The sequence below is a fragment of the Microtus oregoni genome, unplaced genomic scaffold (assembly GCF_018167655.1).
Source record: "Microtus oregoni isolate MIOR12 unplaced genomic scaffold, Mior012 000008F_ref0000371, whole genome shotgun sequence".
In the NCBI taxonomy this organism is placed as follows: domain Eukaryota; kingdom Metazoa; phylum Chordata; class Mammalia; order Rodentia; family Cricetidae; genus Microtus; species Microtus oregoni.
Window position 1 is genome coordinate 21,776,385 of NW_024543067.1, and position 27,831 is coordinate 21,804,215.

The following is a 27,831-nucleotide window of genomic DNA, read 5'->3' on the forward strand; positions in this document are numbered from 1 at the left end:
TTTTTAGATAAATAACATTTACCAAAACTAAACCAGGACCAGGTGAACAATCTAAACAGAACTGTCAGTCGCGAAGAATTAGAAGCTGTTATCAAAAACCTCCCTACCAAAAAAAGCCCAGGACCAGATGGTTTCAATGCAGAATTCTACCAGAACTTCCAAGAAGAGCTAATACCTATACTCCTTAATGTATTCCACAATATAGAAACAGAAGGGTCATTACCAAATTCCTTTATGAAGCCACAATTACTCTGATACCAAAACCACACAAAGACTCAACCAGGAAAGAGAACTACAGGCCAATCTCACTCATGAATATCGACGCAAAAATCCTCAACAAAATACTGGCAAATCGAATCCAAGAACACATCCGAAAAATTATCCATTATGATCAAGTAGGCTTCATTCCTGAGATGCAGGGCTGGTTCAACATACGAAAATCTATCAATGTAATCCAGCATATAAATAAACTGAAAGAAAATAACCATATGATCATTTCATTAGATGCTGAAAAAGCATTTGACAAAATTAAACATCCATTTATGTTAAAAGTCCTGGAGAGATTAGGGATACAAGGGTCATACCAAAATATAATGAAAGCTATATACAGCAAGCCGACAGCTAACATCAAATTAAACGGAGAGAAACTCAAAGCCATCCTACTTAACTCAGGAACACGACAAGGCTGTCCACTCTCGCCATACCTCTTCAATATAGTGCTTGAAGTTCTAGCAATAGCAATAAGACAACATAATGGGACCAAGGGGATTCGAATTGGAAAGGAAGAAGTGAAACTTTCGTTATTCGCAGATGATATGATAGTGTACTTAACCGACCCCCAAAACTCCACCAAAGAACTTTTACAGCTGATAAACAGCTTTAGTAATGTGGCAGGATACAAGATCAACTCCAAAAAATCAGTCGCCCTCTTATACACAAAGGATATGGAAGCAGAGAGGGAAATCAGAGAAGCTTCACCATTCACGATAGCCACAAACAGCATAAAATATCTTGGGGTAAATCTAACCAAGGAAGTGAAAGATCTATTTGACAAGAACTTTAAGGCATTGAAGAAAGAAATTGAAGAGGATACCAAAAAATGGATGGACCTCCCTTGCTCTTGGATTGGGAGGATCAACATAGTAAAAATGGCAATTCTACCAAAGGCAATTTATAGATTCAATGCAATCCCCATCAAGATCCATCAAAATTCTTCACAGATCTGGAGAGGACAATAATCAACTTTATATGGAAAAACTAAAAACCCAGGATAGCCAAAACAATCCTATACAATAAAGGATCTTCTGGAGGCATTACCATCCCTGAATTCAAACTCTATTACAGAGCTACAGTAATGAAAACACTGTGGTACTGGCATAAAAACAGAGAAGTCGAACAATGGAATCGTATAGAAGACCTGGATTTTATCCCACAAACCTATGAACACCTCATTTTCGATAAAGGAGCTAAATGTATACAACGGAAGAAAGAAAGCGTCTTCAACAAATGGTGCTGGCACAACTGGATGTCAACCTGTAGAAGAATGAAAATAGAGCCATATCTATCACCGTGCACAAAACTCACGTCCATATGGATTAAAGACCTCAATATCAGCCCAAACACACTGAACATGATAGAAGAGAAAGTGGGAAATGCCCTACAACAGATGGGCAAAGGAGATCGCTTCCTGTGTATAACCCTAGAAACACAGACATTAAGGGCAACATTGAATAAATGGGACCTACTTAAACTGAGAAGCTTCTGTAAAGCAAAGGACACTGTCACTAAGACAAAAAGGCAACCTACTGACTGGGAGAAGATCTTCACCAACCCCGCAACAGACAAAGGTCTGATCTCCAAAATATATAGAGAACTCAAGAAACGTGACTTTAAAATGCTAATTAACCCAATTAAAAAATGGGGCACTGAACTGAACAGAGAATTCTCAACAGAAGAAGTTCAAATGGCCAAAAGACACTTAAGGTCGTGCTCAACTTCCTTAGCAATCAGGGAAATGCAAATCAAAACAACTTTGAGATATCATCTTACACCTGTCAGAATGGCTAAAGTCAAAAACACCAAGGATAATCTTTGCTGGAGAGGCTGTGGAGGAACGGGAACCCTCATCCATTGCTGGTGGGAATGCTATCTTGTGTAACCACTGTGGAAGTCAGTGTTTCGGTTTCTCAGGAAATTCGGGATCATCTTACCCCTGGACCCAGCAATACCTCTCTTGGGAATATTCCCAAGAGATGCTCTATCATATGACAAAAGCATTTGTTCAACTATGTTCATAGCAGTATTATTTGTAATAGCCAGAACCTGGAAACAACCTAGATGCCCTTCAATGGAAGAATGGATGAAGAAAGTATGGAATATCTACACATTAGAGTACTATGCTGCGGTAAAAAACAATGACTTCTCGAATTTTGCATGCAAATGGATGGAAATAGAAAACACTATCCTGAGTGAGGTGTCCCAGACCCAAAAACATGAATATGGGATGTACTCACTCATAATTGGTTTCTAACCATAAATAAGGGTCACGGAGTCTACAATAGGTGAATCTAAAGAAGCTAAGTAAGAAGGTGAACCCAAGGAAAAACATACAGTTATCCTCTTGGCTAAGGGAAGTAGACCAAATTTCTGGGGAGAAAATGGGATCTTGGGGTTGGGGTGAGATGGGGGTAAGGGGAGATGGGGAGAGAAAAGTTAGAAGGGAAGGAGGGGGGACCTGGGGAAACAGGAGAATTGGGATAAAGGAAAGGTGGATAGGGGAGCACGGAACCACAATTCTTAGTTAAGGGAGCCACTTTAGGGTGGGCAAGAGACTTGACTCTAGATGGGCTCCCAAGTGCCCAAGATGAGGTTCTCAGTTAGTTCCTTGGGCAGCTGAGGATTGGGAACCTGAAATGACCCTATCCTAGAGCAATACAGACGAATATCTTGCATATCATCATAGAACCTTCATCTGGTGATGGATAGAGACAGAGACAGAGACCCACACAGGAGCACTGGACTGAGCTCCCAAGGTCCCAATGAGGAGCAGAAGGAGGGAGAACATGAGCAAAGAAGTCGGGACCACGAGGCGTGCATCCAGGCACTGAGACAGTGGAGCTGATCTACTGGGAGCTCACCAAGGCAAGCTGGACTGTGACCAAAAAAGCATGGGATTAAACCGGACTCTCTGAACGTGGCGAACAATGAGGACTTAAGAGACACCAAGGACAATGGCATGGGGTTTTGATCCTACTTAAAGTGCTGGCTTTGTGGGAGCCTAGCCAGTTTGGATGTTCTCCTTCCTAGATAAGGACGGAGGAGGGAGGACATAGGACTTACCACAGGCAGGGAACCCGGACTGCTCTGTGAACTGGAGAGGGAGGGGGAGAGGAGTGGGGGGAGGGGGAGAAGGGTGGGGGGAGGGAGAGAAGGGTGGGAGGAGGGGGAGGGAAATGGGGGGGGCTGGGAGGAGGTGGAAACTTGTTTTTTTTGTTTACGTTTTTTTTTCTTCTTTTCTCAATGAAAAAAAAAAAAGAAAGAAACACACCTCAACCACAAAGACAGGCACCTACTCAGAGTAAAGGGCTGGGAAAAGGCTTATCAAGCAAATGGACCTAAGAAACAAGCAGGTGTGGCCATACTAATTTCTAACAAAGTTGACTTCAAACTTAAATCAATCAGAAGAGATGGAGAGGGACATTTTATAATAATAACAGGAAAAATTCATCAGGATGAAGTCTCAATCCTGAATATCTACGCCCCTAATACAAAAGCGCCCACGTATGTAAAAGAAACATTACTAAAACTCAAGGCAGCCATCAAACCACACACACTAATCGTAGGAGACTTCAACACTCCTCTCTCACCAATGGACAGGTCAATCAAACAGAAACCTAACAGAGAAATTAGAGAATTAATGGAGGTAATGAAGCAAATGGACTTAACAGACATCTATAGATTATTCCACCCAAAGAGGAAAGAATATACCTTCTTCTCTGCAGCTCATGGAACCTTCTCGAAAATTGACCACATACTCGGTAGCAAAGCTAACTTACACAGTTACAAAAAAATATTCGTTACCTCCTGTGTCTTATCAGATCACCATGGATTAAAGTTAGAATTCAACAACAATGCTACCCCCAGAAAGCCTACAAACTCATGGAAACTGAACAGTCAACTACTGAACCATGCCTGGATTAAGGAAGAAATTAAGAAAGAAATTAAAGTCTTCCTTGAATTCAATGAAAATAAAGAAACAACATACTCGAACTTATGGGACACTATGAAAGCAGTGCTAAGAGGAAAGTTCATCGCACTAAGTGCCCACTTAAAGAAAACAGAGAAAGCACATATTGAAGACTTAACAGCCCACCTGAAAGCTCTAGAAAAAAAAAAGAAGCAGACTCACCTAAGACGAGTAGAAGGTTGGAAATAATCAAACTGAGGGCTGAAATCAACAAAATAGAAACACAGAAAACAATCCAAAGAGTCAATGAAACAAAAAGCTGGTTCCTGGAGAAAATCAACAAGATTGATAATCCCCTATCCAAACTAATCAAACGGCAGAGAGAGAATACGCGAATTAATCAGATAAGAAATGAAAAGGGGGACATAACCACAGACACAGAGGAAATTGAGAGAATCATCAGATCTTATTACAAAAGCCTGTATAAAACAATACTGGAAAATGTAAAAGAAATGGACACTTTTTTAGATAAATACCATATACCAAAGTTACACCAGGACCAGGTGACCAATCTAAACAGACCTGATGGTCACGAAGAATTAGAAGCTGTTATCAAAAACCTCCCTACCAAAAAAAGCCCAGGACCAGATGGTTTCAATGCGGAATTCAACAGAACTTCCAAGAAGACCTAATACCTATACTCCTTAATGTATTCCACCATATAGAAACAGAAGGGTCATTACCTAATTCCTTTTATGAAGCTACAGTTACTCTGATACCAAAACCACACAAAGACTCAACCAGGAAAGAGAATTACAGGCCAATCTCACTCATGAACATCGACGCAAAAATCCTCAACAAAATACTGGCAAACCGAATCCAAGAACACATCCGAAAAATTATCCATTATGATCAAGTAGGCTTCATTCCTGAGATGCAGGGCTGGTTCAACATACGAAAATCTATCAATGTAATCCAGCATATAAATAAACTGAAAGAAAATAACCATATGATCATCTCATTAGATGCTGAAAAATCATTCGACAAATATCAACATGCATTTATGTTAAAAGTCTTGGAAAGATTAGGGATACAAGGGTCATACCTAAATATAATAAAAGCTATATACAGCAAGCCGACAGCTAACATCAAATTAAACGGAGAGAAACTCAAAGCCATCCTACTTAACTCAGGAACACGACAAGGCTGTCCACTCTCGCCATACCTCTTCAATATAGTGCTTGAAGTTCTAGCAATAGCAATAAGACAACATAATGGGACCAAGGGGATACGAATTGGAAAGGAAGAAGTGAAACTTTCGTTATTCGCAGATGATATGATAGTGTACTTAACCGACCCCCAAAACTCCACCAAAGAACTTTTACAGCTGATAAACAGCTTTAGTAATGTGGCAGGATACAAGATCAACTCCAAAAAATCAGTCGCCCTCTTATACACAAAGGATATGGAAGCAGAGAGGGAAATCAGAGAAGCTTCACCATTCATGATAGCCACAAACAGCATAAAATATCTTGGGGTAAATCTAACCAAGGAAGTGAAAGATCTATTTGACAAGAACTTTAAGGCATTGAAGAAAGAAATTGAAGAGGATACCAAAAAATGGATGGACCTCCCTTGCTCTTGGATTGGGAGGATCAACATAGTAAAAATGGCAATTCTACCAAAGGCAATTTATAGATTCAATGCAATCCCCATCAAGATCCCATCAAAATTCTTCACAGATCTGGAGAGGACAATAATCAACTTTATATGGAAAAACTAAAAACCCAGGATAGCCAAAACAATCCTATACAATAAAGGATCTTCTGGAGGCATTACCATCCCTGACTTCAAACTCTATTACAGAGCTACAGTAATGAAAACAGTGTGGTACTGGCATAAAAACAGAGAAGTCGACCAATGGAATCGTATAGAAGACCCGGATTTTAACCCACAAACCTATGAACACCTCATTTTTGATAAAGGAGCCCAAAGTATACAATGGAAGAAAGAAAGCATCTTCAACAAATGGTGCTGGCACAACTGGATGTCAACCTGTAGAAGAATGAAAATGGAGCCACATCTTTCACCGTGCACAAAACTCATGTCCAAATGGATTAAAGACCTCAATATCAGCCCGAACACACTGAAAAGGATAGAAGAGACAGAGGGAAATACCATACAGCAGATGGGCACAGGAGATCGCTTCCTATGTATTACCCCAGAAGCACAGACATTAAAGGAAACATTGAATAAATGGGACCTACTAAAACTGAGAAGCTTCTGTAAAGCAAAGGACACTGTCACTAAGACACAAAGGCAACCTACTGACTGGGAGAAGATCTTCACCAACCCCCCAACAGACAAAGGCCTGATCTCCAAAATATATAAAGAACTCAAGAAAGTAGACTTTAAAATGCTAATTAACCCAATTTAAAAATGGGGCACTGATCTGAACAGAGAATTCTCAACAGAAGAAGTTCAAATGGCCAAAAGACACTTAAGGTCATGCTCAACTTCCTTAGCAATCAGGGAAATGCAAATCAAAACAACTTTGAGATATCATCTTACACCTGTCGGAATGGCTAAAGTCAAAAACACCAAGGATAACCTTTACTGGAGAGGCTGTGGAGGAAGGGGTACCCTCATCCATTGCTGGTGGGAATGCAATCTTGTGCAACCACTATGGAAGTCAGTGTTTCGGTTTCTCAGGAAATTCGGGATCAACCTACCCCTGGACCCTGCAATACCACTCTTGGGAATATACCCAAGAGATGCCCTATCATATGACAAAAGCATTTGTTCAACTATGTTCATAGCAGTATTATTTGTAATAGCCAGAACCTGGAAACAACCTAGATGCCCTTCAATGGAAGAATGGATGAAGAAAGTATGGAATATCTACACATTAGAGTACTACGCTGCAGTAAAAAACAATGACTTCTCGAATTTTGCATGCAAGTGGATGGAAATAGAAAACACTATCCTGAGTGAGGTATCCCAGACCCAAAAAGATGAACATGGGATGTACTCACTCATAATTGGTTTCTAGCCATAAATAAGGGTCACGGAGTCTACAATAGGTGAATCTAAAGAAGCTAAGTAAGAAGGGGAACCCAAGGAAAAACATATAGTTATCCTCTTGGCTAAGGGAAGTAGACAAAATTGCCGGGGAGAAAATTGGGATCTTGGGGGTGGGGTGGGATTGGGGTAAGGGGAGATGGGGAGAGAAAAGTTAGAAGGGAAGGAGGTCGGGCCTTGGGGAAACAGGAGGATTGGGATAAAGGAAGGTTGGACAGGGGAGCATGGAACCACAATTCTTAGTTATGGGAGCCACTTTAGGGTTGGCAAGAGACCTGACCCTAGAGGGGCTCCCAGGTGCCCAAGCCGAGGTCCCCAGTTAGTTCCTTGGGCAGTTGAGAATAGGGAACCTGAAATGACCCTATCCTAGAGCAATACTGACGAATATCTTGCATATCATCATAGAACCTTCATCTGGTGATGGATGGAGATAGAGACAGAGACCCACACTGGAGCACTGGACTGAGCTCCCAAGGTCCCAATGAGGAGCAGAAGGAGGGAGAACATGTGCAAAGAAGTCGGGACCACGAGGGATGCACCCACCCACTGAGACAGTGGAGCTGATCTATTGAGAGCTCACCCAAGCCAGCTGGACTGTGACTGAAAAAGCATGGGATAAAACTGGACTCTCTGAACATGACGAACAATGAGGGCTGATGAGATGCAAAGGACAATGGCACGGGGGTTTAATCCTACGTAATGTGCTGGCTTTGTGGGAGCCTAGCCAGTTTGGATGTTCACCTTCCTAGATATGGATGGAGGGGGGAGGTCCTAGGTCTTACCACAGGGCAGAAAACCCTGACTGCTCTTTGGACTGGAGAGGGAGGGGGAAAGGAGTGGGGGAGGGGGAGAAGGGTGGGAGGACTGGGTGTAGGGTGGGAGGAGGGGCAGGGAAATGGGAGGCTGGGAGGAGGTGGAAACTTGCTTTTTTTTTTCTCCTTTTCTCAATAAAAAAAAAAAGAAAAAAAAGTCCGTGGTATGAAAATGGATATGTACAGAGAAGACTATTTCAAAGTTTCTATAATTTGAAGATCATAAGAAAATGTGAAACATTCACTGGAAAAAATGAGGCTAACCAATTCCTTCCAAAATATGCTATAAAATATTCTGGTCTCCAATTAAAAAGTGACAAATAGAGGTCGTTCCAAGCAATATATGAAGATCAAATCAAGTTGGACAATACATTTTGTTCTGTCCTTTTGAGAAAACAGATTCAAAATTTCTGTTGGGCTGAGTGGATTAGTGTGTAGAAGACTATTACTTTGATGATCATTGTTGGAGATGCTGAATGAGGAAGAATCACTTTTATAAAGTGTTCTATGCTCTGCTAAAGTCACAAGGTCATAAGGATGGATGACTGAGGAAGAGCTGCCATTGTAGTGCTGATTTGATGACTTTGGAGTCATTTGTCTAACCTGCTAAAAGGATTTTCTGGGAGAGAGAACTGTTACTGAGGACAAAGGGCAACTGAGTTTACCATGATTCCATGAGTCTACAATGTTGAAATTAGAAATTTTGGAAAATATTGAAATCATAATCAGTTTTCCGCATATGATTTCATTGTCACACAGAGGCTAAAAGGAAGTCAAAACTATGAGAGGAAAGGGAATAATTCTGCACTACTTGCTAAAGGTACAAAATGACTGTTCAAGGAAGGGGTCTAAATTGTATTCTCTAAAGTTATTGACAACACTGTTGAGTAACTGAGTTGAATTAGACTACTACAGAAATGACTCCTACCAACAGAGGAATATCATCTGACATTTGCATTTAAAGTTTCCAATCATGCATTTCCTAAAGAATATACCGTAACATTATAATCACTTTAGTGGGGAAGGCACAAGGCATTGGGACAACAAAAATGATTATCAACATGTAGTTCCTGCAACTAATAATATTTACTGTATATGAATATTTGTCTTACTTCTGTCAGATGGCCAAAAGTTGGTTTTGCTGTTTGAATCATCAGTTCTTTGGTCACTGGGTCCAATGCTAAAGAAAAATAGATACATAATAATGACATTATTAGAAATAATTTTAAAAATAATAAAAAGTCAACTAATTCATCCTTCATTATGTGTGAAAATAAAAAACAAAATTGTATTTTCTTTAATAATTAAATTGATTTATTGATTCATCCCAAATAACAGTCACAGAAAAGCATATCATCACACAGAATTGGAGCATAATGATTCAGTCTAATTGTCAGAGTGCACATATTTATAATCAAAAGTTAACATAATTTCTGGCCTATTTTTAGAAGAGCTACTTCCATGACAGAGCATTAAAATCCTATCGTTTTAAGCATTCCATGCTTCTAAGATAAGGGCAGGTGAACCAAAGAGGAGACATGCAATTTTTCTTTCAAACATTTGACTGTGGGAGAGATAATAGAAGTTATTTATAATTATACTACAAACAGAGTAGAATGTGTTGTACATGGAAGTTAAAGGAAAGTATGCATGTAAGCATTTGGGAATGTCTAGATTGTAGAACATAAAAGCACTCCAGGATGGCCAACTACCCTTTACGGTTCAGACTTAACACATGTGGAAGGTATTAAAAAAATGTATTCTGAGTCTGTCACAGGACTGAAAACTGCCGCTGTGAACTGTGTTGAAGCTGACAATTGATGTTTTTTAAAGACAGAGGAGGTCTTCTCGGAAGACAGAAGAGAGTAGGCTTCAGAAATTCAGAAAGCAAGTAAAAGAATGAGCAAAATGTGTAGAGAAAGGTAGGCAACACTCTCATTAGTAAGCCCGAGCTGAGTCTGGAGGCTAACATTGATAGCATGAAGACTCCTGGAGACCAAGGCAAGAAGATTTTCTGTGAGTTCAAGGCAGGCTGAACCAGATAGTGAGTTGCTGGACAGCCTGGAATAAAAAGAAAGATACGATAAGACCAACCACAAACCAGCACATCAAGGCTGGGAAACCTTTTTTATGGGATCACTATTGCCCAGAGATAGGATAAAGCTAGGGTGGCGGCTGCAAATAGCAGGAAAGGGAGACATTGACAGAATATCAAGCCTTAGTTCAGAAAGGTATTAAAAAGATAAGACCACCCGCTTTGGTTTACCAGGTTCAGAGATAACAACCAAATTAATCTTGAAGTTTGGTAAATCTTTATTCTTTTGTTTTAAACTTAGGCCCTTCCTTCTAGTCTTTCTGTTTAACTTTGGGTAACCATGTTCTCACTTTTAGCCTGCACCATTTCTTTGCTTCATTCATATGTAATTCCATATTTGCCTTAAAGAGCTTTTGTTTTTATTTTGAGACAGAGTCTCACTATGTAACCCTGGCTAGCTTGAGACTCACAATGTAGAACAGGCTGGCCTCAAGATCACTGATATTACCTGCCTTTATAGGAATTAGAGAATTTTTAACTGCATCACATGTTGCTTGATATTTTTACCATTTGCCTTTTTATGACCATTATTAATACAGTGACATCTAATTTAATTTAAATATATTCCCATATCTTGTATGAGCTTTCTACTGTTGTTATTACAGCAAACTTCTCCACTGTGTGAAACTGAGGACTGAGTAAACAGTTGTCTATTCAATGAGAAGATCTCTAAAAAAATTCAGAAAAGATCACCAAACCAGTAGATACAAAAACCCCTACACAGACATCAAAACTTAGAAAATATAAACCAAAAGATCAAAAGTCCTCGATTATTTTCTCAAATGTCAGAAGACTATAAATGCTTACTGGTAAAATATGATCAATGTATTTTATAAGAGTTAGAAATAAGAATTTGAATTTAATTTTGGGCCTAGGGAAGAAAGTCAGAACCATGAAGGGAAAAATCATCACTAAGAATGAAAAAAGCAATATAGATAAAATTTACTCAGCAACTTAGAAAAAGTCATGGAAATACTGATACTTGAAAGAACATATAGAAGTTCTAAAAGCCATAAATTCAATTAATTACAAAAACAGAGCCCTGGTCGCCTGGCTAGCTTAGACCTGAAATAACAACACACAAACTGTATTCATTTAAACAATGCCTGGTCCATTAGTTCCAGCCTCTTATTGGCTAACTCTCAAATCTTGATTAACCCATTTCTAATAATCTGTGCAGTACCACAAGGTGGTGGCTTACAGGGAAAGATTCAGCATGTCTGACCTGGTGGCTGGCTCCATGGTATTTGACTCACTTCCCTTCTTCCAGCATTCTGTTCTGTCTACTCCACCCACCTATGTTCTGACCTATCAGGCCAAGCAGTTTCTTTATTAACTAACCAATGAAAACAACACATTGGAAGAAGACCCACCTACATCACATCTTGAACAAAAATATTTTAAATAACATGTAAATATGAATATGCAACAAAATAAAGGTCCTATAATTAATTCACAAACCACTTAATTGTTAGAAAAGTTGTTTTTTATCATTTTTCTCTCTAGACTAAATCTTCATGTGTACTTTGCTTCAATATTCAATATGTGATGAATTCACTGATACTAAAGTAAAATATAAAAAAATTAAGGTAAAACTTTAATGTATACCATGTATCAACAAATCTACTAACCAATCTAAGAGTCATCATCAAAGTCAATATTCATAAAATTTCATGATGAAACATGTTCAAAACCATGAACATGTTTCTAGAAAAAATTTAAAACAATGCAAGCACAAGTTATTCAACTGCCATGTAGCCCTTTTCTTGTTTCTGTAACCAAAACATGAACGTAACAATTTCTTCTGGCTTACAGTTTAAGGTGCCAATCAATCATTGTAAATAAGACATTGTACCAAGTTTGGAGACATGCAAGCAGGAGCAAAAGGTTGGTTGGTCACATTATATTCCTGTTCCAGAAGCAGAAAGTGAGCAAGAAGGGGGGTTGGGCTATAAAGTCTCTAGGCACTCCCCCAAGTGACTCACATCCTTTAGTGAAGCTCTACAAACTAAATTTCCGCAACCTTTAAATCATTGCCACCTGCTGGGAGTCAAGTATTCACACTTAAGTCAAATAGGAGGTTGTAATGTTCATGCCAGAACAACAGCAATCAGGAGCCATTGAAGAAAGGTTAAATAAAAGTATTCAACAACAGCACGGCCTAGTGGAAATTGAATATGAAAAACACCAACAGCTAAGGTTACTAGCTGCATTGAGAACTCTAATCCCTATAAGTCTGCCAATATTTCTTCCCTATCAACCCCTGCTGACCCTCATTCTTCCTCTCCTTTTCTGTACCATTTAATATGACAGTCCCAAGTATGAGCTTATGCAATTTTGTAATTCAGAAAATTATCAGTAGCCCCTTTATTTGAACTGATGTTGGGTTTGTTCATATCAATAAAATTATTTATATTAGAATAAAGGGATAGACCTAGACCAAGTAGATCTCTGAATAAACTTTATGGTGTCTTTAAGGTGAAGAAGTGAAGTTTTTGGAAATAAGAAATAAGTGGGGACAATTCAGATTTGATCCTGAGTGTTAAATCACTAAATGCCATCCTACAGGACTTTTGTCATTTTGTGTGGTATTTCTAAACTTAATTATTTTATCATGAACTACACTTAATCTTGCCACAATTTGACAAATGAAAACATGGCCAATCAGGAAAACTAAGCAATTAATATTATCAGTATTTTAGTCAAGGAAGGTCAAACTGGAAGAAATGGATTAGTTAAAATAGATACTTCAGCAAAATTAAGATTCTGTTTCTGCTATTGTTAGCATAAGACAACTGGAGTTATGCTAAGTTTGTCTTGGCTTTGTGGTTTAATGTCTAAACAGAGATATCATCTCTCATTGTAAAGGTTACCAACATTATACTCATTGTTTCTTATATGCCAACTTTCCAATATCTATATCATAATGGTCCATTTAATAACTTAGAAGATGAAATAAATTATATCAGGAAAATGTCTCCAAATTAAGGTAAGAATTCCTTTTGTAGAATGACCAGATTTCATAATATTAAAATATTCCAAACATTCAGATTCCATTTAATCTAGCAGGACTCATTGCAAAGACAGAAGTCAGAGTGCAAAGAACATATTTCTTTGCTTCACTTGAACCTGGCACGTGCGATTTTTCACCCCTTTCTAACATTTAACAGGCAGAGATGGGTGCAGAAATGCCAGGTGATTCCATTTCAGTAATTATGGTAGTCATGAAAAAATTATTGTTTCCTTTCCTTTGTAGTTTCGGAAAATTCTGAGGAAGAACAGCTGGAAAAGTAATGTCAGATTGATCTGCAGGATGTAATTCAAAGGGTCCTGCTGTTAGCCGATTTTCCGAAAGAAGAATGCCCTCAAGAGTTGACAGATTTTCATGAGCGTCTGTATGTGGAGATCTAAAGCTCACTGACTGTGAAAGAAATGGCCTATATCTAAGTTCAGTCTACAAAGAAAGTCACAGTTTTCAGGGAAGAGATACATGATGGTTCACTTTTATTCTAAAACTGCAGCGAAATGTCTAAAATTTTGGTTATTAAGATAATCTTCCATTTCAGGGATGAAATTAATAAACCACAGAATATATAACACAACTCACGCATGCATGCACATGCATACATATAAAACCACAAACACACTTTATGCTATATGCAGCATGCTGGTGTGCTGCTACATTCTTGCATATGTGACTGGCTTTAAGACTGTACAATTTGTCATGATGTCATTGTCAAGTAGGAATGGAAGAGGCACAAAGGGTATAGCTTATAGTATAGGATACTGTTCGCATCTCTTCTATATAATGATTTATGCAGAATTCATTCATGTTTTATTAAATATTTTGTAAAACTCATGAATTAAAAACAGGGAATATGGTAGGAGGATTTTAAATTGTATATTCAGCTGTTTTAATAAGCTATTATTCAAAGTTTGATTTCATTTGTGATTTTTCTGGTGCTTATTTTTCTATAAAATTGTTCATTTCATAGAAATATTTAAATTTATTGGCATGAATAATTATAACAGCCTGTTTTGATTTCTAAAAGCTATGTCTATATGCTTTTATTCTTCTCATATAAGAAACAAATGATTTCTCTTTTCCTGTATAAATCTCCCTTAGTTTCATATAAACATTTTTCTTTTCAATCGCCTTGTGACTTTAATCACACTTTCTGCTATTGGGGTGAATTCATACTTTATGTTTTGCTAATTTTGCTATTATTTTATGCATTGCAACTCATTTCTTTTTATTCCCCTTTTATTGAAAATAGATTACTTTCTCATACAATATATCTTTATTATAGTTCTCCCTTACTGAATCCCTCACAATTCCAACCCCCCTACTGATCCAAATCCACTTTTTTTGTCATTAATTAGAAAAGAACAGGCTTCTAAGAGATAACAATCACAAATCAAAAAGAAAAGTAAGATAAAGTAAAACTCAACACATTGAAGTTGGACAAGGCAAACCAACAAAAGGTAAAGAGCCCAAAGGAAAGTACGAGAATGAGAGACCCACTCATTCACACACTCGGGAATCCAGTAATTACACTGAGCTAAGACCCAGATGTATGCAGAGGCCCCAGTGCATACCAGTGTAGGCCCTGTGCTAGCTGTTTCAGTGTATAAAGTTCCTATGAGCTTTGCTCCTTTGATTCAGAGGGCCCTTCTCTCCTGGTATTCCCCATCTGCTCTGGCTCTTACACTCTTTCTTCTTCCTCTTCTGTGGGGTTCCCTGAGCTCTGAGTGGTGGGATTGGATGGAGACATCCCAGAGCTCTGTCTTCCAATCTCTCTCTCTCTTCAACTCACTTCTAATATCCTGAGGCTAGTAATGAGCCTATTGCATTCATCCCTTCTATTTTACCATCCCTACAATTCTTTCTCCGCAAACATGATGCCACTTATTACAAACACTCAGTTTGTACATACAATCAGTACATTCTATTAAGTGTAAATTCTTTATCATTTCCATTATGATATACTCTTAATCCATGGGCCCTTCATATTGACTTTCCTTAGTGTTAATGTAAATGGAGGTTTTGTTGTTGTTATCTATTTATTTCTGGATTAACTGAAGAACATATTCTTGCACTTACATCCTCTGAAATATGATTAAGTTTGATAATGCAACAATACAGGTTTAACCTTACAACATTTTGTTCAATCTTACATATGACTATTGATTTTTATTTTGGCTTTCCTAGTCAAGACTTCTCTGTGTAGCTCTGGCTGTCCCCTGTAGATCAGGCTGGCCTCAAACTCATAGATAAACACCTGCCTCTGCCTCTCAAGTATTAGGATTAAAGGCATATACCACCAGCATCTGGCTAACTATTGATTTTTTATCTTTACATAACTTGTGTTCTATACAATTCATTCACCTAAAATGAACACTTGGTGGGGTTTAGAATATACACAAAATTGAACAACCATCATGAGTTCACTAGCATTTATATCCATGAACACAATATACCTATTATTATCACCCTCTCTCCACTTCCAATACTACCAATCTTAGTAAGCATGCACTCACTATGTCTTCACAGATTTTAGTGTATTGTACATTTCATTTACTTAACATAACTTGTAACTTTTATATTTAATATTTTGGCTTAATTTCCAAAGTTTGTCCACTAAGTTTATAGGATAGATCAGTACTTCATTATTTTTCATGGCTGGGTAAATTATATTTTAGGTTATATTGTATTTCCTTTATTTACTCATCATTCCGTTGACATTTAGCTATTCTCCATTTGGAGCTATTATGTATACTGTGGCTTTCAACAGGCAAAGTGTTTATGTAGGCATGTTACTTCAATCTGCTGTACACACATAGGAATGAAATTGCTGAGTTGTGAGGAAAGTCATCATTTTCTTTTTGAAGATTCCCACACTTCAAACACTTCCTCATTTTACATTATAATCAGTTGTGTTTAAGAGTTTAGGAGTTTCTATTCTCTTCATGTGCTGGCTACTTACTATAATCCCTACTTTCAAATGATATTACACTGTTGTTAAGACTTGGGGTTACTTGTATCAATATGAATGAGAAATTACTTACAAGAGAAGAAATGACTCAAAGAGAGTTGAAATACCAAAACTCACACTCACAAGGTTCACAGTTCATAAAACCTGGGAACTTGGAGAATTCTGAACAGTCTGCTTGCAGCTCATCAAGTTTGAGAATATCCTTTCCAAAAACTCAGCTGTCTTGGCCTCTTCTAAGTAGATCAGCTGGTTTCTGCTTCTTCCACACAATTAGTCTGGTCTGGTCTCGGGATTTGTTTGTTTGTTTGTTTGGGTTTTTTTTTTGCTTGTTTACTCTTAGAGAAAGAGAAATATATTTAATCTTGTCAGTTTCATGAACTTCCTGAAGTTATTTGAAGTGTTTGCCTTCCTGCTCAAGGCACTTCCTTGCATGATGGATGTTTTAGTCTCACAGGACTCTGTTACAGAGTATCTCATGAGCTCCCATCTGAAACTGAGGTTTTATAAGCAATTGATAGTTAATGGGGGAAGACGATTCTGTTTTCTTAAGGGTTGACCCCTGTTAGGTCCACCATATCCCAGTGTACCACATCTAATCCAGGAGTGTAAAAGAATAAAGAATTGAGTTTGATGAATCTTTTTTTAAAGTGAATTGGGTAGAAAGGTGGAAGTAATACTTGGAGAATTGAGAAAGGAATAAAAGTGAATAGTTGAATATAATCAAACTACGTGTATGAAATTCTCAGATAATTAGTAATATAATGAATTATTATGAATAAATATAAAAAAATCAAATAAGAACATAGATTAAAACGTGAACAAAAATGATCTAATTTATGTCTACTAAAGCTTTTCTTCTTTTTCTTCAGTTTTGTGTAGCTAGTTGTTTTTATTGCTCATGTGATAAATATTTTATACTGTTTTGTACTTTTAATATTTTATGGCATTTCTGCATCTAGAAAGCTCTATATATTTTATCTTTTAAAATTTATTATTATTGAGTGTTTTTATGATTTGAAGGAGAGCACATGTATATTGAAGCATATATCTGGAAATCAGACACAACTATGTGGAGTGTGTTCTGTTACACTTTACATGGGTCCAAAAGATTGAATAAAGGTTTAGGTTTACATGGCAAATGCCTTTAAACACTGAGTCATCTCTCCTTCTCTTCTTTACTATTTACTTCCTCTTTGTTCTTTGTAGGGTTGGCCTTTTATTTTTTTCATTTTATTATTTAACAATATTTTTATTTTTATTATACTGTACTGGTTTCATATTTACAAATGTCATCACCCCATTTCTCTTTAACATGTATTTACTATACAAATTATGGGTTTCATTATGAGAGTTTAAAAAACTTCCCTTAGACCCCAGCAACACAAACATTGATAGAAACAATAAATGAGACCTCCTGAAACTGAATAGCTTCTGTAAAGCAAAGGACATGGTCAACAAGGCAAAATGAGAGCCTACAGAATGGGAAAAGATCTTCATTAACCCCATATCAGACAGAGGCCTGATCTCTAAAATATACAAAGAACTCAAGAAATTGGTCATCAAAAGAACAAATAATCCAATAAAAAATGGAGTACAGACTAAAACAGAGAACTCTCAACAGAGGAATCTAAAATGGCCATAAGACATTTAAGGAAATTTTTGACATTCTTAGTCATTAGAGAAATGCAAATCAAAACAACTCTGAGATTCCATCTTACACCTGTAAGAAAGGGCAATATCAAAAACACTGATGACAACTTATGCTGGAGACATTGTGAGGTAAAAGAAACACTTGCTGGTGGGAATGCAAGCTGGTACAGCCCCTTTGGATGTCAGTGTGATGATTTCTCAGAAAATTAGGAAACAACCTTCCTCAAGATCCAGTAATACCACTTTTGGGTATATATCCAAAGGACGCTCAATCATGCCACAAGGACATGTGCTCAACTATTTTCATAGCAGCATTGTGTGTCATAGCCAGAACCTGGAAACAACCTAAATGCCCCTCAGCCAAAGGATGGATAAGGAAAATGTGGTGTATTTACACAATGGAGTACTATACAGCAGAAAAAAAGACGACATCTTGAATTTTGCAGGAAAATGGATGGAGCTAGAAAACATCATTTTGAGTGAGGTAACCCAGACATAGAAAGACAATTGCCACATGTACTCACCCATAAGTTGTTTTTAAACATAAAGCAAAGAAAATCAGCCTATAAATCACAATCTCAGAGAACTTAGACAACAATGAGTACACTAAGAGAGACTTATATAGATCTAATCTACATGGGTAGTAGAAAAAGACAAGATCTCCTAAGCAAATTGAGAGCATGGGGAACTTGAGAGAGGGTCGAAGGGGAGGGTAGAGGCAGGGAAGGGAGCAGAGAAGAATATAGATCTCAATAAAAATCAACAAAATAAAAGAAATTCCCTTAAAATTAAAATGTCCATTATTCTTGCAAAATTATTCTATGTATTCATTTAAAAACAGTCAGATTTTATTCATGTATCACAATAAATATCCTTTTAAAAGTATCTTATATAGATTGCGTACATTTAATTTCATGATGTTTCCCACTATCTTCAAGAAATAAGTCAGTTATTTTGCAGATCCTGGGTGCTGATAAAAAGTTTTGGCCTATGTTCTCTTTGTTTTCTTGTAGAAATACAACCTCTGACTTTCTCAGAGTCAAGAGAAGTGTCACATGTTCACTGGATAAAATACTTAGAATATTTTACTAATTTTAAATGGAAAACTTTCAGAAGTATATGTTGTAAATATATGTGCATGCATGTGTGTGAGAGGTGTTTTAAAGTTTTATAGTATCATACTTAATTCATTTGAATAATATTTGGTATTTATTTACCTCCCAGTAACTTAAAGAACGGAATACAAAAACCATATTCATTTGAGCCATTTGATCTAAGTTCACAGCCTCCTTAGCAGAAAGTTTATAAAAATAACCCAGTTCTCCATAAAGGAGATTATATTCACACTTGCTGATATTTGGACCAGAATTATATAGGTCAACCGATGCCACCTTGTAGTGAATTTAGAAAAATACAAGAGGGAAACTTTACAAGGATAGGTTTCAGAAATTGCAGTATTAGTCACAGACATGCCTTTGTGGGCACAAAAGACAAAGGATAATATAAAAAAAAGCATAGTGTATTGATAATGTTAAATGTAGATATCTTTGTTCAGATAGTTTTCTTTCAGTAGGTACACCTGAAATTTTACTATGATATGCAATTTTACGATCCTAAAAGAGTATAATTTAAGGCAATGTGAAGAATGAGATGCCTACAAAAGATCCAATGACAGGGTAGCTATCAAAGCTCCCAGTGTGCTCTGAAACCAGTACCATCAGTTCTTGGTGTCTTCTGGAAATTTCAGAGTCTTAGACCTCCACCTGGAGTCACTGAATTACAATTCTGAAACCCAGATGTAGCTCGCATTGCTTAAGTCATGCTATGGGCACTGAAGAGTCAATAAATCTGTAACTTTTTTTACCTTCACTGAGTGACTTCTATAGCCCACAGTCTCTGAGAGAAGAGAAGAATATCAGGTCTATGTATACCTATAAACCATCTAGAATAGTAGGTATTCGGCAGTTATATCTTTATTATTATGAACCCTCAACTCAAACAACATACCTTAGTCCTCATGGTAGCAGTTCTTTGTTATATGAGCGTGGGGTAGAGTCAAGAAAATTGTTAGTATAAGTTCAGTCTGGTCTGTCTGGTCTACATAGCAGGCCTCTGGTCAATTTAAACAATATGCTTATGAGTTCCCAAAAAGAAAGAGGAGGAAGAAGAGAAAGGAGAAGAGGGAGGGAAGGAATGGAGGGGGAGGGAAGAAAGGAAGATAAGGTTGATTGGTTGCACTAACCAACTAACTGAGTGAAATCAAACACTGGCCACTTGGTAGTTTGGTCCTCTAAGGAAGAGCTAGCTCTTACTTGTTTTGGCCATTCCCTAGAATGTGTCTCCTGTCTCTCCAAAAGCCTATGTTCATGGCAGTGTAGTCTGCATCCTAAATTGCAGAGCAATTCTCTATTTGTGCTATACTAAGGTGACACCATTTGGCCTAGTCCTGAGTGGCCAAAAGATGCCACAAATAGCCAAAAGAGAAGCTGTTCTTGAAAACACACAATTGAGAGAGACCTGTATGAGTGACTACTTTTGCAAATTATACTGCTCATGATACCAGGTTCCTGATTGCCAATGCTGATGAGGAGATCCAACACAATGAATTCTTAAATACATTTTTATAAAAAAAAAAAACTCAGAGAAACTTAATGTAAAGTAGAAAGATTTTTCTGGTTTTACTCAAATTTTTCCTGGGCATTAAATTATCACAAATGTAACACCAAGAATTTACTTCTAATCAGCAGAAAGTGTGTATGTGTTTACAATGAATGAACGTCTAAGAAAAAACATTTGTTTAAAACAATAAGGAAAAATGTGTCAAAATTTTCTCTCATACACTAAAATCACCTCTCATTTTAAATAAAATATTACATATTCTTAAGAAGGAAGGCTCTTTCAATTTCTAACTACTTCATCAAAGTATTACAAGAAAAAATAGTACTTGAGTGTCATTAAGACTGCATTCATCACTGCTGGGATTATCAGAGGGAAGGATTCAGTATGCATAGCTGAAAGGGAATTTAGAAAATATACATGGTACAACACAATTGTAATAATGATGCCCAATACTTCTAAAAGGAGTATCTTATGCCAGAATAAAAGACTGAAATTTCCAATATATGGTCTGCCATTTCAACAACTCTTCTGCTGACAGAAATTTATTGTGTACTAATATCTAGCTACATGGTAGTATCTATGAGATACTACTAACAAATTTCTAAGATGCTATTTTATTTTCTTGCTTACTTGTAAGCAATTTTTGGCAACAGTATGATGTCTGTGGGCTTTAGTGTGGAGTGAAAATTTAAATACATAATATGTGAATAAAATAAAAATACATTTAAAATATATTTTAGTCTAAGTCTGCTTGTGAGAAGACAATGCAAAACCTTGCCACCAGAAGCTTACAAAGTTAGACAAAAGCTAAACATGGCCTTCAGTGAATGGAAATGTTGCATCCATGTGTGCTTATGACACCTCTCTTGCTTTGTTCTTCCCATGAGTCATTTTTAATTATCCCAATTGTAGGCATTTATTGACATAAATGCTCCATAAAAATTAAAGATTTATAAATTTTTATCATAATTTCAGACAATAGTAAACCATTAAAGGATAATTAATAAGCAAATATCTAAGTTGTGCTATTGAAATCCAAAGAAGATGGCTAAATCCTATCTTCTTCTACAGGTTCCTTTAGTAAATTGTGCATTAAGGACCACTTGAAATGCTACTTAATCGTATGTCAACAAACAACAATAATGATACTACTTTCCAAGAACCTTTCATAAACTATTTCTAAGTAACAAATAGAAATCATTTTAAATAAATCTGTCATCATATAATTGATAATCTATCATCCATCATATATGGAACTTATATATATAGTGAGTTTCTACCATATGATGGAACTTATATATAGTGAATTTCTACCTTTAAGAAAAAGCAAATCACTTTTGGGTGTTTGAGATTAGATTGACTTTCAAATCAGGTCCCAGTATGAATTTCTTTTATTTATTTATTTATTTTTATTGTGAATATATGTGGACAGTTATGTGTGAAAAAATTTCACATGGGGTAGAAATGCCTGTAGAAGCTAGAAAAAGGGCACTAGCTCTCATGAAGCAGGTGTTACAGGAGTCTGTACGATGAGCAGCATGAATGGACTCAGTTCTTTCACATGTGCAGAATGTGCTTGTAACCATGGAGTCATCTCTCAGGCTCCTGAATTAACTTTTTTATCATCTATTGGCTCTCCTTTTTCTAACAATGATTTAATATTTTAGATACAAGTATAACTTGAAAGAGAATTATTTGTTTACATTCTATGCAAATATGATTTATTTTTCATTCTAATCAGCAATGATACCTGGAATAAATGTTATAAAACACAGAAATTACTTTGTTCTTTTATCCTGGCTATATTCAGTGCCAAAGCAATTGCCAAAGGTAAATAGGTAGAACCTGAGAGTAAACTATACACAGACATAGGGCAGAGACGTCATCTTAAATTCATGATTTTCTTTCAAAGCACCTGTGTAAGTAATGAAAGATTATGATAGCTGACCTACTAGAAACACAGTATTCCAATGTTAAAGTGGCTGTAAGGTATTTGGTATTTTACTCATGTACTTGAAATAGAAGATATGGTTTCCAGCCTTCATCTAACCACATAAACCAGCAACCACAGACTGAAACATAAGCACCCATACTGTGAATTCTACAGAACTTCTTTTACACATAAAATCTGTGACAAATTTGGGACTGTTTCGAAGAGTCACAATAATCATTTTGAAAAATCAGCGGTATAAAATAACTAATTATTTCAAATAATTTACCACTCCTTATTCTGTTAAGTCCTGGAGTGAAAGTTCTATATGCGGGTTTGGATTCAACAATAAAGGTTTTAATAAGAAAGAGGAACAGAATCTTGGCACTTCCATATCAGTAATAATGATAAATTTTAAAGTACTAGAAGAAGTAAAATAACAGTGATAAAAAGAATTGGTCAATCAATTTCAAACCTTGTAGCCAGACCAAAAATATATCATAACTTCAATACTATGTGAATAAACTGGCTGTTTCAGTGTTTGAACTCATCTTATTTTATACCACTGCTTTGTACCTTGTGTTTTTCTCTAATTCCTTGCATAGAACCTTCCATTGGATTTTCCTCTCTGGTGTAATTTCATTTTCTCTCTTGATCTTAACCTCTTCTCCAGTGCTGGACTTTTGTTAGACATGTCTCTTCAGGATTTGTTACCAGAATACTGGAAGCAATCCAATTTCTTTAGGGTTATCAGTTGGACATTTGAAGTCTAAAATAAATGAAAGTATGGCCTATATATCATGGTCATTTACTGTGAAATAGTGTCATGAATTTCAGAGATCAAATCTGTTATCATAACCACTGCTGAGAATTTCTTCATATAGGGAAATGACTTCAGGGATACAAAAAAGTTAAAATTCAAATAATTTGTGGGAAGCATATAATAAAATAACTTAAACCGTGGTCAAGCCAGTCAGATGATTTACTTAGGAAATATGTCATATAAAGATCTTAGTAGGGTAAAATCAATAATGATAATGATTTTCTTATCAACAATGCTATTTCACAGTAATTGACCATAACTTATTGACAATGCATTCACTTAGTTTATGTTTCAGATGTCCCTTAGTGAGTGCCTACATTGAGCAAGAGTAAGAATATATAGCATGAAGTTTGGTATTAAACATGAGAAAAGACACACTAAGGATAGACAGCAACATTCAGTACATCTGAAAGAAAACTCAAGTGTATCGGGTTCAAAAACTATATCACAATGATAACTGGAAGACTATTAAGGGATAGAATAGTGAGTCGAACCCAACATAGGTTACTTTGTATTAGGCTACTTTCCTAAGCAATGGATGGATGTAGGCAGATCTTTACTTCATTCAACATAGCCCCCTTTCCTTCTATCTTTAGCAAGTGACATTTATTTCAGAAAAATGTTCATGGTATACCTTGAAGAATTTGAGGAAACATTCTACAGTAGATGAAGCTGTTAGTATCTAGATAGGGTAGGCCAGTCATAATATATGATCAATGAAGGGCCGTAAAACAGTATTTCTGAAAGGGACACGAAAAGTCAGCGACAGAGTATTATTTTTAATTAAGCCATTTTTATATTTTGTACTTTTAAAGATTGTCATGACTTTCTATATTAAACTTAATATGACATATTTAACATCACCATGAGATATCTGAAAAGCCATTTCAGAAGAAATAAAAGCTTCAACTCAGTTGATTTGAATTTCTCTTTGTGTGAACTTCACGAAATAGCAAGAAAATACACTCCTTTGGTAGACAACACAAACATATATATACATTCCTTTATATTACCTATATGTACGTGTAGTAACAAGTAGATTTTTCAGTATTTATTTTCAGTAATTTGTCTATTAAGAAACACTGCATTGAGAGTTTATCCTGTCTTCCTTTATCATTGTCATTCTTTGTTATTGGCAGATATCTGAATGACTGTAGTAATTAGGGGCAGCGGGGCTGCGTTCCCAGCACCTCGGCCATCTGTTCAGCTAGCTTATGCCTGAAATAAGAACACACAAACTATTCATTTAAACACTGCTTGGCCCAATCGCTTCTAGGCTAATTCTCACATATTAATTTAGCCCATTTCTAATCATCTGTGTGTAGCACCCCAAGGTGCACTTACCAGGAAGATTCTAGCCTATGTCCATCCTGGGTCGGAGCTTCATCCCGGGAGCGGGGCATGGCGTCTCTCTCAGGCGTCTGCTCCCGAGAGGAGAGCTGTCGAGACTGAGTTCACTTCCTCTTCCTCCCAGCGTTCTGTTCTGTTTACTCCTCCCACCTATCTCCTAACCAATAAAATGGGCCAGTGCAGTTCCTTTATTAGCCAATGACCTTCCTCCATCAAATGACATCTTCCCCTTTGCTTTCCTAGAATACTCTAATGACACGGTGCTTCCAGTTATATATTTGGCAAATATAAACTTCATAAGAGGACATATAAAATCATCTGAGATTTAAGACTCACAGACTTTTCAGTTTCATGCATCATAGACTATAATATAGAAAACAATGTACCAACTTGATATACTCACTGTCAAAGAGAATAGTTTTTCTCTCTGTTCCTTTGATCACACTACATTTTCACAACTTCCTTTGTACATTCTGATGCATTATAAGAAAATACCAGCCCAAGCTTCTTTAAATAGAAGGAAGTTATTGATATAAATTATTCTAGAGAAAATGAGGTTTTCAAGGTTTGTTAGTTTACTACTTCTCTTTTGTATGAGTACAAAGGAAAACTTTCCAGAGATTAAAAAGTAATTAGAACTTGGTCACATACTTCCTAAGTCAATTATTCATAATGAAAGAAGGGTCATTCAACACTTTGAAGATATATTTCAGTATAACTTTATCAAATGATGTGGGTATTTTATGACATGAAAATGAAAGCTAGTATTAAGAGCTCAATAGTAATGCTTATTTACATAGATTGAAAAAAACACACCTGTGTTTTAATAAAAAGTATTAATATTTTACTACATAGGACGTGAGGTGTTACTCCATCTAACTCAGAACACAACTGAATACTATTTTGGCATTTTGTGCTGTGTGAATGCAGTCCCCTTGGACCCTGCAACCTATGACTGTAATAATATAGATTGTTTTGTTATAGAACAGATAAAAGCTATCAAGATACAAATCCAAAAAGACAAAAGTAGAAAAGGCCATAAAGTCAATTAATATGACTTCATAATTTCATTGCACATATCAGCCTCAAAACCTCATTGAGAAAGAAGTTTTCCTGCTTGCACCATGAGATAGCCCAAGCATCTGGTATCAGAGATGAACCCATTGTTCTTGTTTCTTAGTATTTGTCCCAGATGGGTACTACATGTTTATCCATTTTGGAGGTATTAAACCTTCAAGAATATATTTCAATTGGTAATAAATTGAGGAATTCAGGCTGAGGAATCCCATCAGGATGGGTGAGTGTGTGCTATCCAGGGGCGGACTGTCCCAGAAGAGAGCACAAACCCCCCCTCCCCCAGCTCCTTCTGCAGGGCTGTCTTTCTTTCGCACGACCCAGCCCCCCCAGCACACCTTCCCAACCCTGCCCTGCTGTATGCTAGGACCAGTGCTCAAGTACAGTTTTAAGCTCCTAAACTAAGGCGACCCACCCAGAGCAGTGAGTGCCTGCCTACCGGGCAGGCCTCAGGGTCGCGTATAAGGGAGCCTGGACACCTTCAGCTCCAGAGCCAGGCTTCCTGCGCACTCCTGGATACCACCACCACCCCCTTGCTTCAAACATCCTGTTGGCCCTGGATCATTGGGCTACCGGCGGCCCTGTTTAGTTGCTGAGGAATCCCATCGGGAGGGGAAAGGTTCCTGCTTCAAGACTGAAGAGATATACCCAGAGAGTCAATCACAGCAAAGACTGGACCAAGACACCAGGCCTCTCCTGGCTCCATTTGAAGGAAGAGATGGGAAGGCGCCAAGGCAAGAATTCCTCCAACAACCTGAAAGGCAACATGACACCAAAAGAACCCAGGGATCCCGAAATAAGAAGAATTGTACACCCTACTCCTGAAGAAATAGAAGAAATCAACTCAAAAGTGAACTATATGAAAATAATAGAGGACCTTAAACAGGAGGTGAAAAACTGCCATAAACAATTAGAGATTACAAACAAAAAGGAAGAGGAAATGAATAAATTGCTCAAAGACACGCAAGAAAACCAAGAGAAACAAGAAAAAGCAATCAAACAGGTTAGGGAAGCGGTTCAAGACATGAAGAATGAAATGGAAGCAATGAAGAAAGCACAAACCGAGGGAAGAATGGAGATGGAAAATCTGGGTAAACGAACAAGAACGACAGAGACAAGTACTAACAACAGATTACAAGAGATATAAGAGAGAATATCAGACACTGAAGATACCATAGAGAAAATAAACACACTGATCAAAGAAAACACCAAAACCAACAAATTCTCATCACAAAACATTCAGGAAATTTGGGACACAATAAAAAGACCAAACCTAAGAATAAATGGAGTAGAAGAAGGAGAAGAAGGGCAGCTCAACGGTACAGAAAATATACTTAATAAAATTATAGAAGAAAACTTCCCCAACCTGAAGAAAGAGGTACCTATGAAGGTTCAAGAAGCATACAGAACACCAAATAGGCTGGATCAAAAAAAAAAAAAAAACATCCCCTCACCATATAATAATCAAAACACAAAATATACAGAATAAAGAAAGAATATTAAGAGCCGGAAGGAAAAAGGCCAAGTTACTTATAAAGGTAAACCTACCAGACTTACACCTGACTTCTCTATGGAAACCATGAAAGCCAGAAGGTCCTGAATAGATGGACTGCAAAAACTAAGAGATCATGGATGCAAGCCCAGACTACTATATCCAGCCAAGCTTTCGTTCACTATAAATGGAGAAAACAAAATTTTCCAAGATAAAAACAAATTTAAACAATACGTAGCCACAAATCCAGACATACAGAAAATAACAGAAGGAAAATCACTAACCAAGGAGTCCAACAATGACCACAATAACTCAGACATGTAGAGACCCTTCACCAGCGCAAATCAAAGAAGGAAAACACACAAATCCTACTACTAAAAAAGTGACCGGAGTTAACAACCACTGGTCATTAATATCACTTAATATCAATGGGCTAAACCCACCTATAAAAAGGCACAGGCTAAGAGATTGGATACGAAAACAGGATCCAACATTCTGCTGTCTACAAGAAACACACCTCAACCACAAAGACAGGCACCTACTCAGAGTAAAGGACTGGGAAAAGGCTTATCAAGCAAATGGACCTAAGAAACAAGCAGGTGTGGCCATACTAATTTCTAACAAAGTTGACTTCAAACTTAAATCAATCAGAAGAGATGGAGAGGGACATTTTATACTCATAACAGGAACAATTCATCAGGAAGAAGTCTCAATCCTGAATAT

The 27,831-nt window shown here is 37.0% G+C and overlaps 1 protein-coding gene across 1 annotated transcript in view; it reads right to left on the reverse strand.

Moving 5' to 3' along the window:
- Positions 1–27,831, reverse strand: part of Cnbd1 (cyclic nucleotide binding domain containing 1) — a 261,717-nt gene that overhangs the window by 35,545 nt on the left and 198,341 nt on the right. Inside the window, exon 11 of the mRNA XM_041656754.1 lies at positions 9,192–9,259. Within this exon, the coding sequence (XP_041512688.1) occupies positions 9,192–9,259 (68 nt within the window). The remainder of the gene's footprint in view (positions 1–9,191; positions 9,260–27,831) is intronic.